At 39.7% G+C, this 12,325-nt stretch overlaps 1 protein-coding gene across 1 annotated transcript in view; it reads left to right on the top strand.

Annotated features, from left to right (window-relative positions):
- Nucleotides 1–12,325, top strand: part of LOC102801530 (sister chromatid cohesion protein DCC1-like) — a 39,081-nt gene that overhangs the window by 22,234 nt on the left and 4,522 nt on the right. The window contains exons 5-10 of the mRNA XM_085492679.1: nucleotides 1,601–1,739; nucleotides 5,016–5,077; nucleotides 6,317–6,396; nucleotides 8,931–9,008; nucleotides 10,379–10,464; nucleotides 10,905–10,967. Coding sequence (XP_085348805.1) covers nucleotides 1,601–1,739; nucleotides 5,016–5,077; nucleotides 6,317–6,396; nucleotides 8,931–9,008; nucleotides 10,379–10,464; nucleotides 10,905–10,967 — 508 coding nt within the window. The remainder of the gene's footprint in view (nucleotides 1–1,600; nucleotides 1,740–5,015; nucleotides 5,078–6,316; nucleotides 6,397–8,930; nucleotides 9,009–10,378; nucleotides 10,465–10,904; nucleotides 10,968–12,325) is intronic.

The raw sequence follows: 12,325 nt of genomic DNA, 5'->3' as shown, positions 1-12,325 counted from the left end.
ACTTTTCATCTATTCTGGTTTAAAATTAGTGTGTTTCATTTATCAATAAAATAAATAAAATGCAGTGAATAATTGGGTTAATTTTTTTAGCTCCGCTGTCATCGCAGATGACCCAGCGGAGTTGTTGCTATAGGTCTCCCCGGCGTCCCGCGTCCCATGTCCAGTGTGAAGTTTTTCTTTAAACGACTTCTTCTTCAAAAGTACTTTACCAATTACATTCATATTTGTACCATAGGTACTTGGGGTGGTCCTCTGTCAGATTTGTTAAATTTGTCTCAAAATATGCAAATTTGGATTTTTAGTTAGTATTTTTATTATTTTTTGTAAAAAATGTTATTTTCGACAACTAGCCTAAAACCGTAAGTCCAAATGCTTTGATATTTGCAGAAATGGTACTTGGGGTGGTCTTCTGTCAGATTTGTTAAATTTGTGTCAAAATATGAAAATTTGGATTTTTAGGAAATACAGTGTATATTTGTCATTTTTGGTAAAAAAGGTTATTTTAGACAACTAGTCCGAAAGAAACCGTAAGTCCAAATGCTTTGATATTTGCAGCAATGGTACTTGGGGTGGTCTTCTGTCAGGTTTGTTAAATTTGTGTCAAAATATGAAAATTTGGATTTTTAGGAAATATATTTGTCATTTTTGGTAAATAAAGTTATTTTAGACAACTAGTCCGAAAGAAACCGTAAGTCCAAATGCTTTGATATTTGCAGCAATGGTACTTGGGGTGGTCTTCTGTCAGATTTGTTAAATTTGTATCAAAATATGCAAATTTAGATTTTTAGTGAATATTTGTGTCTTTTTTTGGTAAAAAAAATTATTTTCGACAAAACATATTTTTTTTTCTCGACTATTTCTCTGGTTTTTGCACACCCACGATTTCTTAAGTTTAGCCTCAATGATGTTTGTCCAATGAAATGCACTATCCTTATGAACACTGTAAAAGTTCATAATTGCAACTGCAAGAAACTGCAACTCAAGTGCAATGTTCTCTAAATCACTGACTATGAATATTACAACCACAATGCCACTGATTCTTGTTCCATGAGAATGAAGACAGCGGAGCTATTTCGACTGTCAGGTTGCTTATTTAATTATGAATTATTCTTGGCAGAAAATGTCAGCATTTAAATACAAGGTATCATCCACAGAAAGAAATTATAAATATCAAGGAGATGTATTGCATAATTTTAATAATTTATGGTAAGTGGTTTGATAGGTGATGAAGATCTTGTACAAATTGACAAAGTCTTGCGAATGCTATAATAGCATGTTTTATTTGCTGAAAATGTAGGTACCTGACAAAAAATAATTAATATGTAAATTGCCAATATGACTTGAACTTTTGTTATCCCTAGTAGAAGCTGAGCAGTTCCATACAATGGATGAGTATAATACAGTGACAAGACTGAAACCACTGGTTGAGTCATTCACTTACTTGTAAACATACAGAAACACTAAGAGAAGAAGATAAAAATTGATCAAACCATGTAAAATGTTCTTTTCTTTTTTATTTCAGCCTATTGTGTTACTAAGGGATCATTTGAGATTTTTGGAAATCATTATGTACATCATTATTGTTTTGTTTCATTTTAAGGTTATTGGAGATTGTTGAGTTTTGATTATGACTCGTCAGTTTTATCTCAAATTATTCAACTTATTGATGAAAATTCCTGGACATCAGATTATATACCAGCCAAGGAGACGCTTGACACCTTAGAAAACCTCTATCCAAGGTAAGGCCCAGCCAAGGAGACGCTTGACCCCTTAGAAAACCTCTATCCAAGGTAAGGCCCAGCCAAGGAGACACTTGACACCCTAGAAAACCTCTATCCAGGGTAAGGCTCAGCCAAGGAGACATCCTAGAAATCTTCTATCCAAGGTAAGGCCCAGCCAAAGAGACGTCTTAGAAAACCTCTATCCAGGGTAAGGCCCAGCCAAGGAGACATCCTAGAATAACCTTTATCCAAGGTAAGGCCCAGCCAAGGAGACACCCTAGAAAACCTCTATCCAAGGTAAGGCCCAGCCAAGGAGACGCTTGACACCCTAGAAAACCTCTATCCAAGGTAAGGCCCAGCCAAGGAGACATCCTAGAAATCTTCTATCCAAGGTAAGGCCCAGCCAAAGAGACGTCTTAGAAAACCTCTATCCAGGGTAAGGCCCAGCCAAGGAGACATCCTAGAATAACCTTTATCCAAGGTAAGGCCCAGCCAAGGAGACACCCTAGAAAACCTCTATCCAAGGTAAGGCCCAGCCAAGGAGACACTTGACATCCTAGAAAACCTCTATCCAAGGTAAGGCCCAGCCAAGGAGACACCCTAGAAAACCTCTATCCAAGGTAAGGCCCAGCCAAGGAGACACTTGACATCCTAGAAAACCCCCATCCAAGGTAAGGCCCAGCCAAGGAGACGTTTGACATCCTAGAAAACCTCTATCCAAGGTAAGGCCCAGCCAAGGAGACACCCTAGAAAACCTCTATCCAAGGTAAGGCCCAGCCAAGGAGACACTTGACATCCTAGAAAACCTCTATCCAAGGTAAGGCCCAGCCAAGGAGACACCCTAGAAAACCTCTATCCAAGGTAAGGCCCAGCCAAGGAGACACCCTAGAAAACCTCTATCCAAGGTAAGGCCCAGCCAAGGAGACACTTGACATCCTAGAAAACCTCTATCCAAGGTAAGGCCCAGCCAAGGAGACACCCTAGAAAACCTCTATCCAAGGTAAGGCCCAGCCAAGGAGACACTTGACATCCTAGAAAACCCCCATCCAAGGTAAGGCCCAGCCAAGGAGACGTTTGACATCCTAGAAAACCTCTATCCAAGGTAAGGCCCAGCCAAGGAGACACCCTAGAAAACCTCTATCCAAGGTAAGGCCCAGCCAAGGAGACGCTTGACATCCTAGAAAACCCCCATCCAAGGTAAGGCCCAGCCAAGGAGGTCTTTGACACCCTAAGGATAACCTCCATCCAAGGTAAGACCTAGCCAAAGAGACACCAGAGAAAACCTCTATCCAGGGTGAGGCCCAGCCAAGGAGACACCAGAGAAAACCTCTATCCAGGGTAAGGCCCAGCCAAGGAGACACTTGACATCCTAGAAAACCTCTATCCAATGTAAGGCCCAGCCAAGGATACATCCTCAAAAACCTTTATCCAACGTAAGGCCCAGCCAAGGAGACACCCTAGAAAACCTGTATCCAGGATAAGGCCCAGCCAAGTAGACGCTTGACACCCTAGAAAACCTGTATCCAACGTAAGGCCCAGCCAAGGAGACACTTGACATCCTAGAAAACCTGTATCCAGGGTAAGGCTCAGCCAAGGAGACACCCTAGAAAACCTCTATTCAAGGTAAGGCTCAGCCAAGGAGACATCCTAGAAAACCTCTATCTAAGGTAAGGCCCAGCCAAGGAGACACTTGACACCCTTTGCATTTTCATTGTGAATACAATATCTACTATTATATTATAGCATTATCAATGTCAGTGGATTTTATGACGTCATTGCAGCAGATTATTCACGATAATGTATTACATTATTGAGCATCAAGGCCCTGTCCCATGGATATGAATACAATGTTATTTTCGAAAACGAATAAAGAAGAAACTATTGAAAGAGAAGAGAAATTGTTAGGTAACAAGTATTTAATACCAAAAATAGCATCAAATAAAACGGTCCATAACCCAAAACAGCAAATTCCAATATCGAAATCAGACAATATTGTGAGGGAATTGTAGTCTGCTCTGTACGCTAACGCGTGTTCGGTCGAAGCGTTCCATCTAGTACGCGCGCTTCTAGATTCCGCGACTGATGCCGCTGTCCTTGTGGCCTCCTGATTTGTTCGCCCTATCGTGTTGATGAAGTGAGGTTAACCGAGGATAATTTTTTCAAGCAAATGTGATAAACGAAATGGGGGTAAAATGTATGTCCACGAGTACAGAGAGATGAATTTGTTCTGTTTTTGTAGTGAGTAGTACTACACAATTTGCTAAACGAGATCGACGAAAGATTGACGTGACTTGTATTTCCTCAGTGTCGACTCCCGGTAAATGTAACAGTCCAGGCACAGTTTGCATAAATAAATGAAAGTATCCGTGTTCCCAGGTGTGTATCTGTTTATTTATACAGTAAGATTAAAATAACTGTTGGTTCACCTTCTAGGATGGCTAACACCAACTAGCTTTCCTGTCATGTTCGTTCGCCCGCTTCAAAGTATTCGTCAAATCCCGGCCCTGTTTTAGAATTTAAAATAACTATTACACAGAAAGGACAGTTGCTAATAATATCTACCTTGATGGTTTGAAAACACTAGTGGGATGGGGTAACGATGTAACTACGTACATGTACCCCGGGTACGCACCCCCACACACAGTCGATCTAGCTGGACCATGGTGGCGATCCAGCGTAGCGTAGTGCAAGGCCGTGGTGGACACCGATACGCCGTACCAGTCACGGGCGTGCCGTTTGCTCGGGCGATCACTGTAATGCTACTCCACACCACACATCAGTCACTCATTCACTCGCAATGTAAATGAGTTCAATACAATAATATTTGATGGATTAAAACTAGTTTCTTTCTTAGTTTGCCCATGGAACTATAGGTTTATAGTTCCATGGTTTGCCATATGAGATTGTGGAAACAATTTTCAGAAAGACATTTTAAATTATTCAGATTCACGGGCCAGTGACTGTGAAACTATTCTGTTCACTGTAGATTTTTCTCCAATTTTTCCCGCTTTTTAGAGGCAGCAAATCCACTGGTAATGACAACGCTACAAAATAATAACAATAATGAACTCCCCGACAACCCATAATGGACTCAAGCACACTTTGTGCTCCATATATGTACTCAGCTCACGCTTCGTACATATATGTCGCACAAAGTAAGCTGGCGCCCATTATGGGTTGGTGGGTCGTTCATTATTGTTTAATTATCATTTGTCCTGATATTATTATTCATTAAATTTGGACTTCTTAACATGCTGTGTCATTTGTCATTCATTAATTTTCTCTATTCTCAAGAAATATTCTACAGCATTGTTTAGATTGCTATGGTGACAAGAAGTCCGTGGAAACTGACCAAGGTATGTGGTATGGATGTATATACTGGACATGTTTTTTTTACCACTTGCCTTGGGAATGGCCAGGCATGTGAAGTCTTTACCTGAATGCAATGCTATGGCAATTTCATGAGCTCTCATTAGTCCCCGTTTGGACGCAGTCCGAAAACGGGGACTTATGTTTTGACCTCTGTGCGTCTGTGTGTCCGGACCTGTATCTTAGAAATTCCTGGACCAATCACAATCAAACTTCACACATACATCATACATGATATTATACATGTGCACATCGATTTGTTTTACGATCTGATTCAAGATGGCCGAATGGTGGCCATTTTTTGTGCTAAAAAGTCATCAAAATCAAGCATTTCTCGGCTGTTTACTGATTTTGTTCAAACTTGGTATATACATTTTTTTTTCAGATAAGATTCAAAATGGCCGACTGGTGGCTATTTTGTTTTAAAGAATGTGGTTCTAGTGCCATATCTCTGACTTGCTGTGACTGATTATGTTCAAATTTTAAATATTCATTATACATGTATTCAAAATGGCTGATTTTGTTTTAATTAATGCTGTTCCAGAGCAATATCTCTCAATACTCGTTTGACGATCAGATACAAATGTCAATCATTTAAATGTTAAACAATCATCATAATCATATTCCTGACATGTTTATATTCCAGCTTATTACTATAAACGAAACTATATATCTTAAATTCAATAACTAACGAGGACTGTGCAATGCATAGCTTGTTTACAACAAAATGGCGGCAGTAGTTATAAACAAGTTTCTTCAAGGCGACAGTATCCTGGCCACTGGTCTTAAAAGATGATTGCTTCTTCTGGTCATTACTGCATGTTAAAATACTTTATGTGACTGTGCTTACATTTGTTATGAATGCATACGAGAGTGGTTACTGACTTTCTTACGGTACAATCGAGTAAGAAACTAGTGCTCAGAATTTGCATCAGGGGAATGCACGCTTGTGGTGCATTCAATTATGCAAATTTTGAATACATCGCTGACAGCGGCAGGTGGCTAGCAATATTTAGGCGACCTTTTCTTTCCAGTGTCTTTAAAAAATAATGTACAAGATTATTAACAAAATACCAGGATTTAGGTTTTTGTACATTATTTGCTTTGTGTTTTCATTGAACAAGTGGGAAGGTCAATAATTATTGTAGCACTCGCCGCCATAAGTTACAGAGCTAGGCATATAATGAAGACACAATAATCTTTTCTTTACATTGTCTAATTCACAGGGGAAGAAATTGTGTACGCATTACAGGAAGATAAAATATGTCTCACTTTTGCAGAGATGTTGCTGAGACCTGCTGGCAAGGTGAATTACTACTCAATATGTGATGTTTTCTTGTAAAAAAAGATTGTGCCTCGTTCGTTTGTATCCATCCATCCATTTGGTATTTAATCTAGATTTTTAGTCCCTGTTCGGACGCAGTCCGAAAACGGGGACTTATGTTTTGCCCTGTGTGCGTCCGTCCGTCCGTGCGTCCGTGATCACCTGTATCTCGAACATGCATGGAGCGATTAAGTTCAAACTTCACTCATACATCACACATTATATGGGACATATGCACATGCATTTTTTTCATGATCTGATTAACGATAGCCGAATAGCGGCCATTTTAAGGCCGAAAATGCATCAAAATTGCACATTTTCACCATTCCGGACCCGGATCTCAGTTATGCATGGACGGATTTCGTTCAAATTTGGTACATACATTAAACATAATAGGACCTTGATGCACGTCATTTTTTTTTTGGGATCGGGTTCGAAATGGCCGACTGGCAGCCATTTTGTTTTAAAGAATTCAGTTCTGGATACGTATCTGAGACATGTTTGGATTGATCGAGTTCAAACTTCACACACACAAGGTACATCATGTCACAAATATGTATGTGCATTTGTTTCATGATCTCATTAACGATAGCCAAATGGCAGCCGCTTTAAGGCCGAAAATGCATTGAAATCGCACATTTTTACCATTCCGGACCCGGATCTCAGTTATACATGGACGGATTTCATTCAAATTTGGTACATACATTAAACATAATAGGACCTTGATGCACGTCATTTTTTTTTCCGGATCAAGTTCAAAATGGCCGACTGGCGGCCATTTTGTTTTAAAGAATTCAGTTCTGGATCCGTATCCGAGACATGTCTGGATTGATCAAGTTCAAACTTCACACACACAAGGTACATCATGTCACAAATATGTATGTGCATTTGTTTCATGATCTCATTAACGATAGCCAAATGGGGGCCGCTTTAAGGCCGAAAATGCATTGAAATCGCACATTTTCACCATTCCGGACCCGTATCTCAGTTATGCATGGATGGATTTTGTTCAAATTTGGTACATACATTAAACATAATAGGACCTTGATGCACGTCTTTTTTTTTTTGGATCAAGTTCGAAATGGCCGACTGGCGGCCATTTTGTTAAAGAATTCAGTTCTGGATCCGTATCCAAGACATGTCTGGATTGATCAAGTTCAAACTTCACACACACATGGTACATCATGTCACAAATAGATATGTGCATTTGTTTCATGATCTGCTTAACAATAGTGGAATGATGGCCATTTTAAGGCCGAAAATGCATCAAAATCACGTATTTTCACAATTCCAGAACCGGATCTCAGTCATGCATGGATGGATTTTGTTCAGATTTAGCACAATGTGTTGTACATATGCAGGTGCATTTCGGTCATGATCTGCTTTGAATGTATATGTCACTCAAATATGAACGGAACGGGGACGTGTCATTGACAATGACTTGTCAATGACAATGTTGTATTGGCTATGCTATGTTTTAAATTTTGACCCTCCCCCTGGGGGAAATCAGCATACCCCGCTTCTCTGGGGTAGTCAGCATATCCAGCCTCCCTGGGGTAGTCAGCATATCCAGCCTCCCTGGGGTAGTCAGCATACCCCCCCCACCCTGGGGTAGTCGGCATACCCCGCCACCCTGGGGAAATTGGCATGCCCCGCCACCCTGGGGAAATTGGCATGCCCCGCCACCCTGGGGAAATTGGCATACTCCGCCACCCTGGGGAAATTGGCATACCCAACCACCCTGGGGAAATTGGCATACCCCACCACCCTGGGGAAATTGGCATACCCTGCCACCCTGGGGAAAACAGCATACCCCGCCACCCTGGGGAAAACAGCATACCCCGCCACCCTGGGGAAATCAGCATACCCCGCCACCCTGGGGAAATCAGCATACCCCGCCACCCTGGGAAAATCAGCATACCCCGCCACCCTGGGAAAATCAGCATACCCCGCCACCTTGGGGAAATCAGCACACCCGCCACATTGGGAAAATCATTCACCCGTCACCCTGGGGAAATCAGCATACCCCGCCACCCTGGGGAAATCAGCATACCCCGCCACCCTGGGGAAATCAGCATACCCCGCCACCCTGGGAAAATCAGCATACCCCGCCACCCTGGGAAAATCAGCATACCCCGCCACCCTGGGAAAATCAGCATACCCCGCCACCCTGGGAAAATCAGCATACCCCGCCACCCTGGGAAAATCAGCATACCCCGCCACCCTGGGAAAATCAGCATACCCCGCCACCCTGGGAAAATCAGCATACCCCGCCACCCTGGGAAAATCAGCATACCCCGCCACCCTGGGAAAATCAGCATACCTGCCACCCTGGGGAAATCTGCACACACACCCACCCTGAGGAAATCGGCACACACACCCACCCTGAGGAAATCGGCACACACACCCACATGGGTAATCATTAGCCACCTCACCCCCTAGGGAAATCACCCACCTCCTTGATTTCTGGTTCTTTACGTGTGCACATTGTAATTAAATTATCATTTTATTTCCAGTTTAATTTAGCTGAGTTTTTAGAATCTTGGAAACAAAGTGTGCCAGAAGGCATGAGGACATCACTTTACCAACTCAATGTAAGTTTTACTGTATTTCCTATTTCCTATGAAGTCTGTAATCAGCGTCAATTTCTTTCCATCTGGAGTCATTTCTCAGTCACGCTTCAGCTGATCATGTTCAAATAAATAGGATGGCTTAAATATGCAAGATGATTTCCATTACATTGATTCAGATTAATGTTGTTTACAGATGGATTGATGTTATTCACATTCAGATTAATGTTATTCACATTCAGTTTAATGTTGTTTACATTCAGATTGATGATGTTTATATTCAGGTTGATGTTGTTTACATTCAGATTGATGTTTACATTCAGATTGATGTTGTTTACAGATGGATTGATGCTGTTCTCATTTAGATTAATGTTGCTTACATTTAGCTTAATGCTGTTTATATTCAGATTGATGCTGTTTACATTCAGATTGATGATGTTTATATTCAGGTTGATGTTGTTTATATTCAGGTTGATGTTTACAGATGGATTGATGCTCTTCTCATTCAGATTAATGTTGCTTACATTAGCTTAATGTTGTTTACATTCAGATTAAATGTTGTTTAAATTCATATTGATGTTGTTTACATTCAGATTGATTTTGTTTATATTCAGATTAATGCTGTTTACATTCAGACTGATGTTGTTTACATTGATGTTGTTTACATTCAGATTGATGATGTTTACATTGATGTTGTTTACATTCAGATTAATGTTGTTTACATTCAGATTGATGTTTACATTCAGAGTAATGTTTACATTCAGATTTATGTTTATATTCAGATTTATGTTTACATTCTAATTATTATTTACATTCAGATTAAGTTTGTTTACATTCAGATTGATGTTCTTTACATTCAGATTAATGTTGTTTACTTTCAGATTAATGTTGTTTACAATCAGATTAATGTTGTTTGCATTCAGATTGATGTTGTTGACATTCAGATTAATGTTGTTTACATTCAGATTGATGCTGTTTACATTTAAATTGATGTTGTTTACATTCAGATTGCTGTTCAGATTATTCAGACTAATGTTGTTTATGGGTAGATTAGTCCAAATGATATGATGTCTGTGTGTCAACTTCGTTTCTTTTGGTTTTCTAGCTTAAAAATCCACTCTACTGTGAAAGGGTTATTTATTCGCTGGGTTATAATTTCGCTGAATGGAAAATGCGCTAAATTAAAACCCAGTGAATATGTAGAATTTAGCATTGAACACATTATCTAAATGATAAAACCGTGAATTTAAAACCCACTGTATATGCCTGAAATGGTAAATCAGTGAAATTCAAACCAAGTGAAAATTAATCATTTTACAGTACTGTAATTAATGTTGACTGGAGGCCTAAAAATTTGCTCAACTGTATCTAATATTGACTTTATCTTAATTAAGGGTTTGGCATTAATTGACAGAAACAGTAAACCGGAAGTTATTTGGCATTTCCCGGTTAATGAGTTACCAGAACATGAACAAGAAAGGTAAGGATCAAGTTTACTTACTGTTGCTATAACGACGATTTGTACTGTTCTCCACACTGTCATTTATGAAACTTGAGAGGAATTGCACTTAGTTTTGTACTTCTGTGGTATGCGTATGTTATTAATACATTACCTGCTGAAAGTCTGTACACAATGAATTGGGGCAATACATTGTATTTGGATGGTATTTGTAGGAAACAGTTGACTAGAATTCATATCATTACTGAAAGCAATTCAAAAATGACCAAATAAAAACTGACGGGTGATCACACAATTTTGTTTTCATTGTCTGTATTGGCATCCATCTTTAATGTTGAAACTATGAATTAAATTACATACTTCAATATGAATACAGAACTTTACCATTTCTATCCTGCTGAATTGCTGCCTACTTGGTTGCTTTTCCCTGTTAGTAATTCATGTTATATTTATTTTTACAGATTTGATGCCTTATTTCATGTACGTGAGAAATGGACAATGGAAGAAATAAAACCATACATTGAGTGAGTACATATATTTTGGTATATTTTAACTTTCAGTTCTTGTATTGCTTCTGTTTTTTTGAACATATTGCTTACTGTAGAAAAATATCATTAAGCCTTTTAAACAGTGGGATATGTTTGTTTTCACACCAAATGCTAATGTCAATTGAACTGCCATACCCCAGATCTCATATACAGATGATATTGGCCCAACACTACCATACCCCAGATCTCATATACAGATGATATTGCCCATACACTACCATACCCCAGATCTCATATACAGATGATATTGGCCCAACACTACCATACCCTAGATCTCATATACAGATGATATTGGCCCAACACTACCATACCCTAGATCTCATATACAGATGATATTGCCCATACACTACCATACCCTAGATCTCATATACAGATGATATTGGCCCATACACTACCATACCCCAAATCTCATATACAGATGATATTGCCCATACACTACCATACCCTAGATCTCGTATACAGATGATATTGGCCCAACACTACCATACCCTAGATCTCATATACAGATGATATTGCCCATACACTACCATACCCCAGATCTCATAAACAGATGATATTGCCCGTACACTACCATACCCCAGATCTCATATACAGATGATATTGGCCCAACACTACCATACCCCAAATCTCATATACAGATGATATTGGCCCAACACTACCATACCCCAAATCTCATATACAGATGATATTGCCCATACACTACCATACCCTAGATCTCGTATATAGATGATATTGGCCCATACACTACAATACCCTAGATCTCATATACAGATGATATTGCCCATACACTACCATACCCTAGATCTCATATACAGATGATATTGGCCAATACACTACCATACCCTAGATCTCATATACAGATGATATTGGCCCATACACTACCATACCCTAGATCTCATATACAGATGATATTGCCCATACACTATCATACCCTAGATCTCATATACAGATGATATTGGCCCAAGACTACCATACCCCAGATCTCATATACAGATGATATTGCCTGTACACTACCATACCCTAGATCTCATATACAGATGATATTGGCCCATACACTACCATACCCTAGATCTCATATACAGATGATATTGCCCATACGCTACCATACCCTAGATCTCATATACAGATGATATTGGCCCAAGACTACTATACCCTAGATCTCCTATACAGATGATATTGCCCGTACACTACCATACCCCAGATCTCATATACAGATGATATTGGCCAATACACTACCATACCCTAGATCTCATATACAGATGATATTGGCCCATACACTACCATACCCCAGATCTCATATACAGATGATATTGGCCCAAGACTACCATACCCCA

The sequence above is a fragment of the Saccoglossus kowalevskii genome, chromosome 18, assembly GCF_978046115.1.
Source record: "Saccoglossus kowalevskii chromosome 18, keSacKowa6.1, whole genome shotgun sequence".
Classification (NCBI taxonomy): domain Eukaryota; kingdom Metazoa; phylum Hemichordata; class Enteropneusta; family Harrimaniidae; genus Saccoglossus; species Saccoglossus kowalevskii.
Note: the sequence above shows the minus strand (reverse complement) of the source record. Positions and strands in the feature narration are given on the sequence as shown.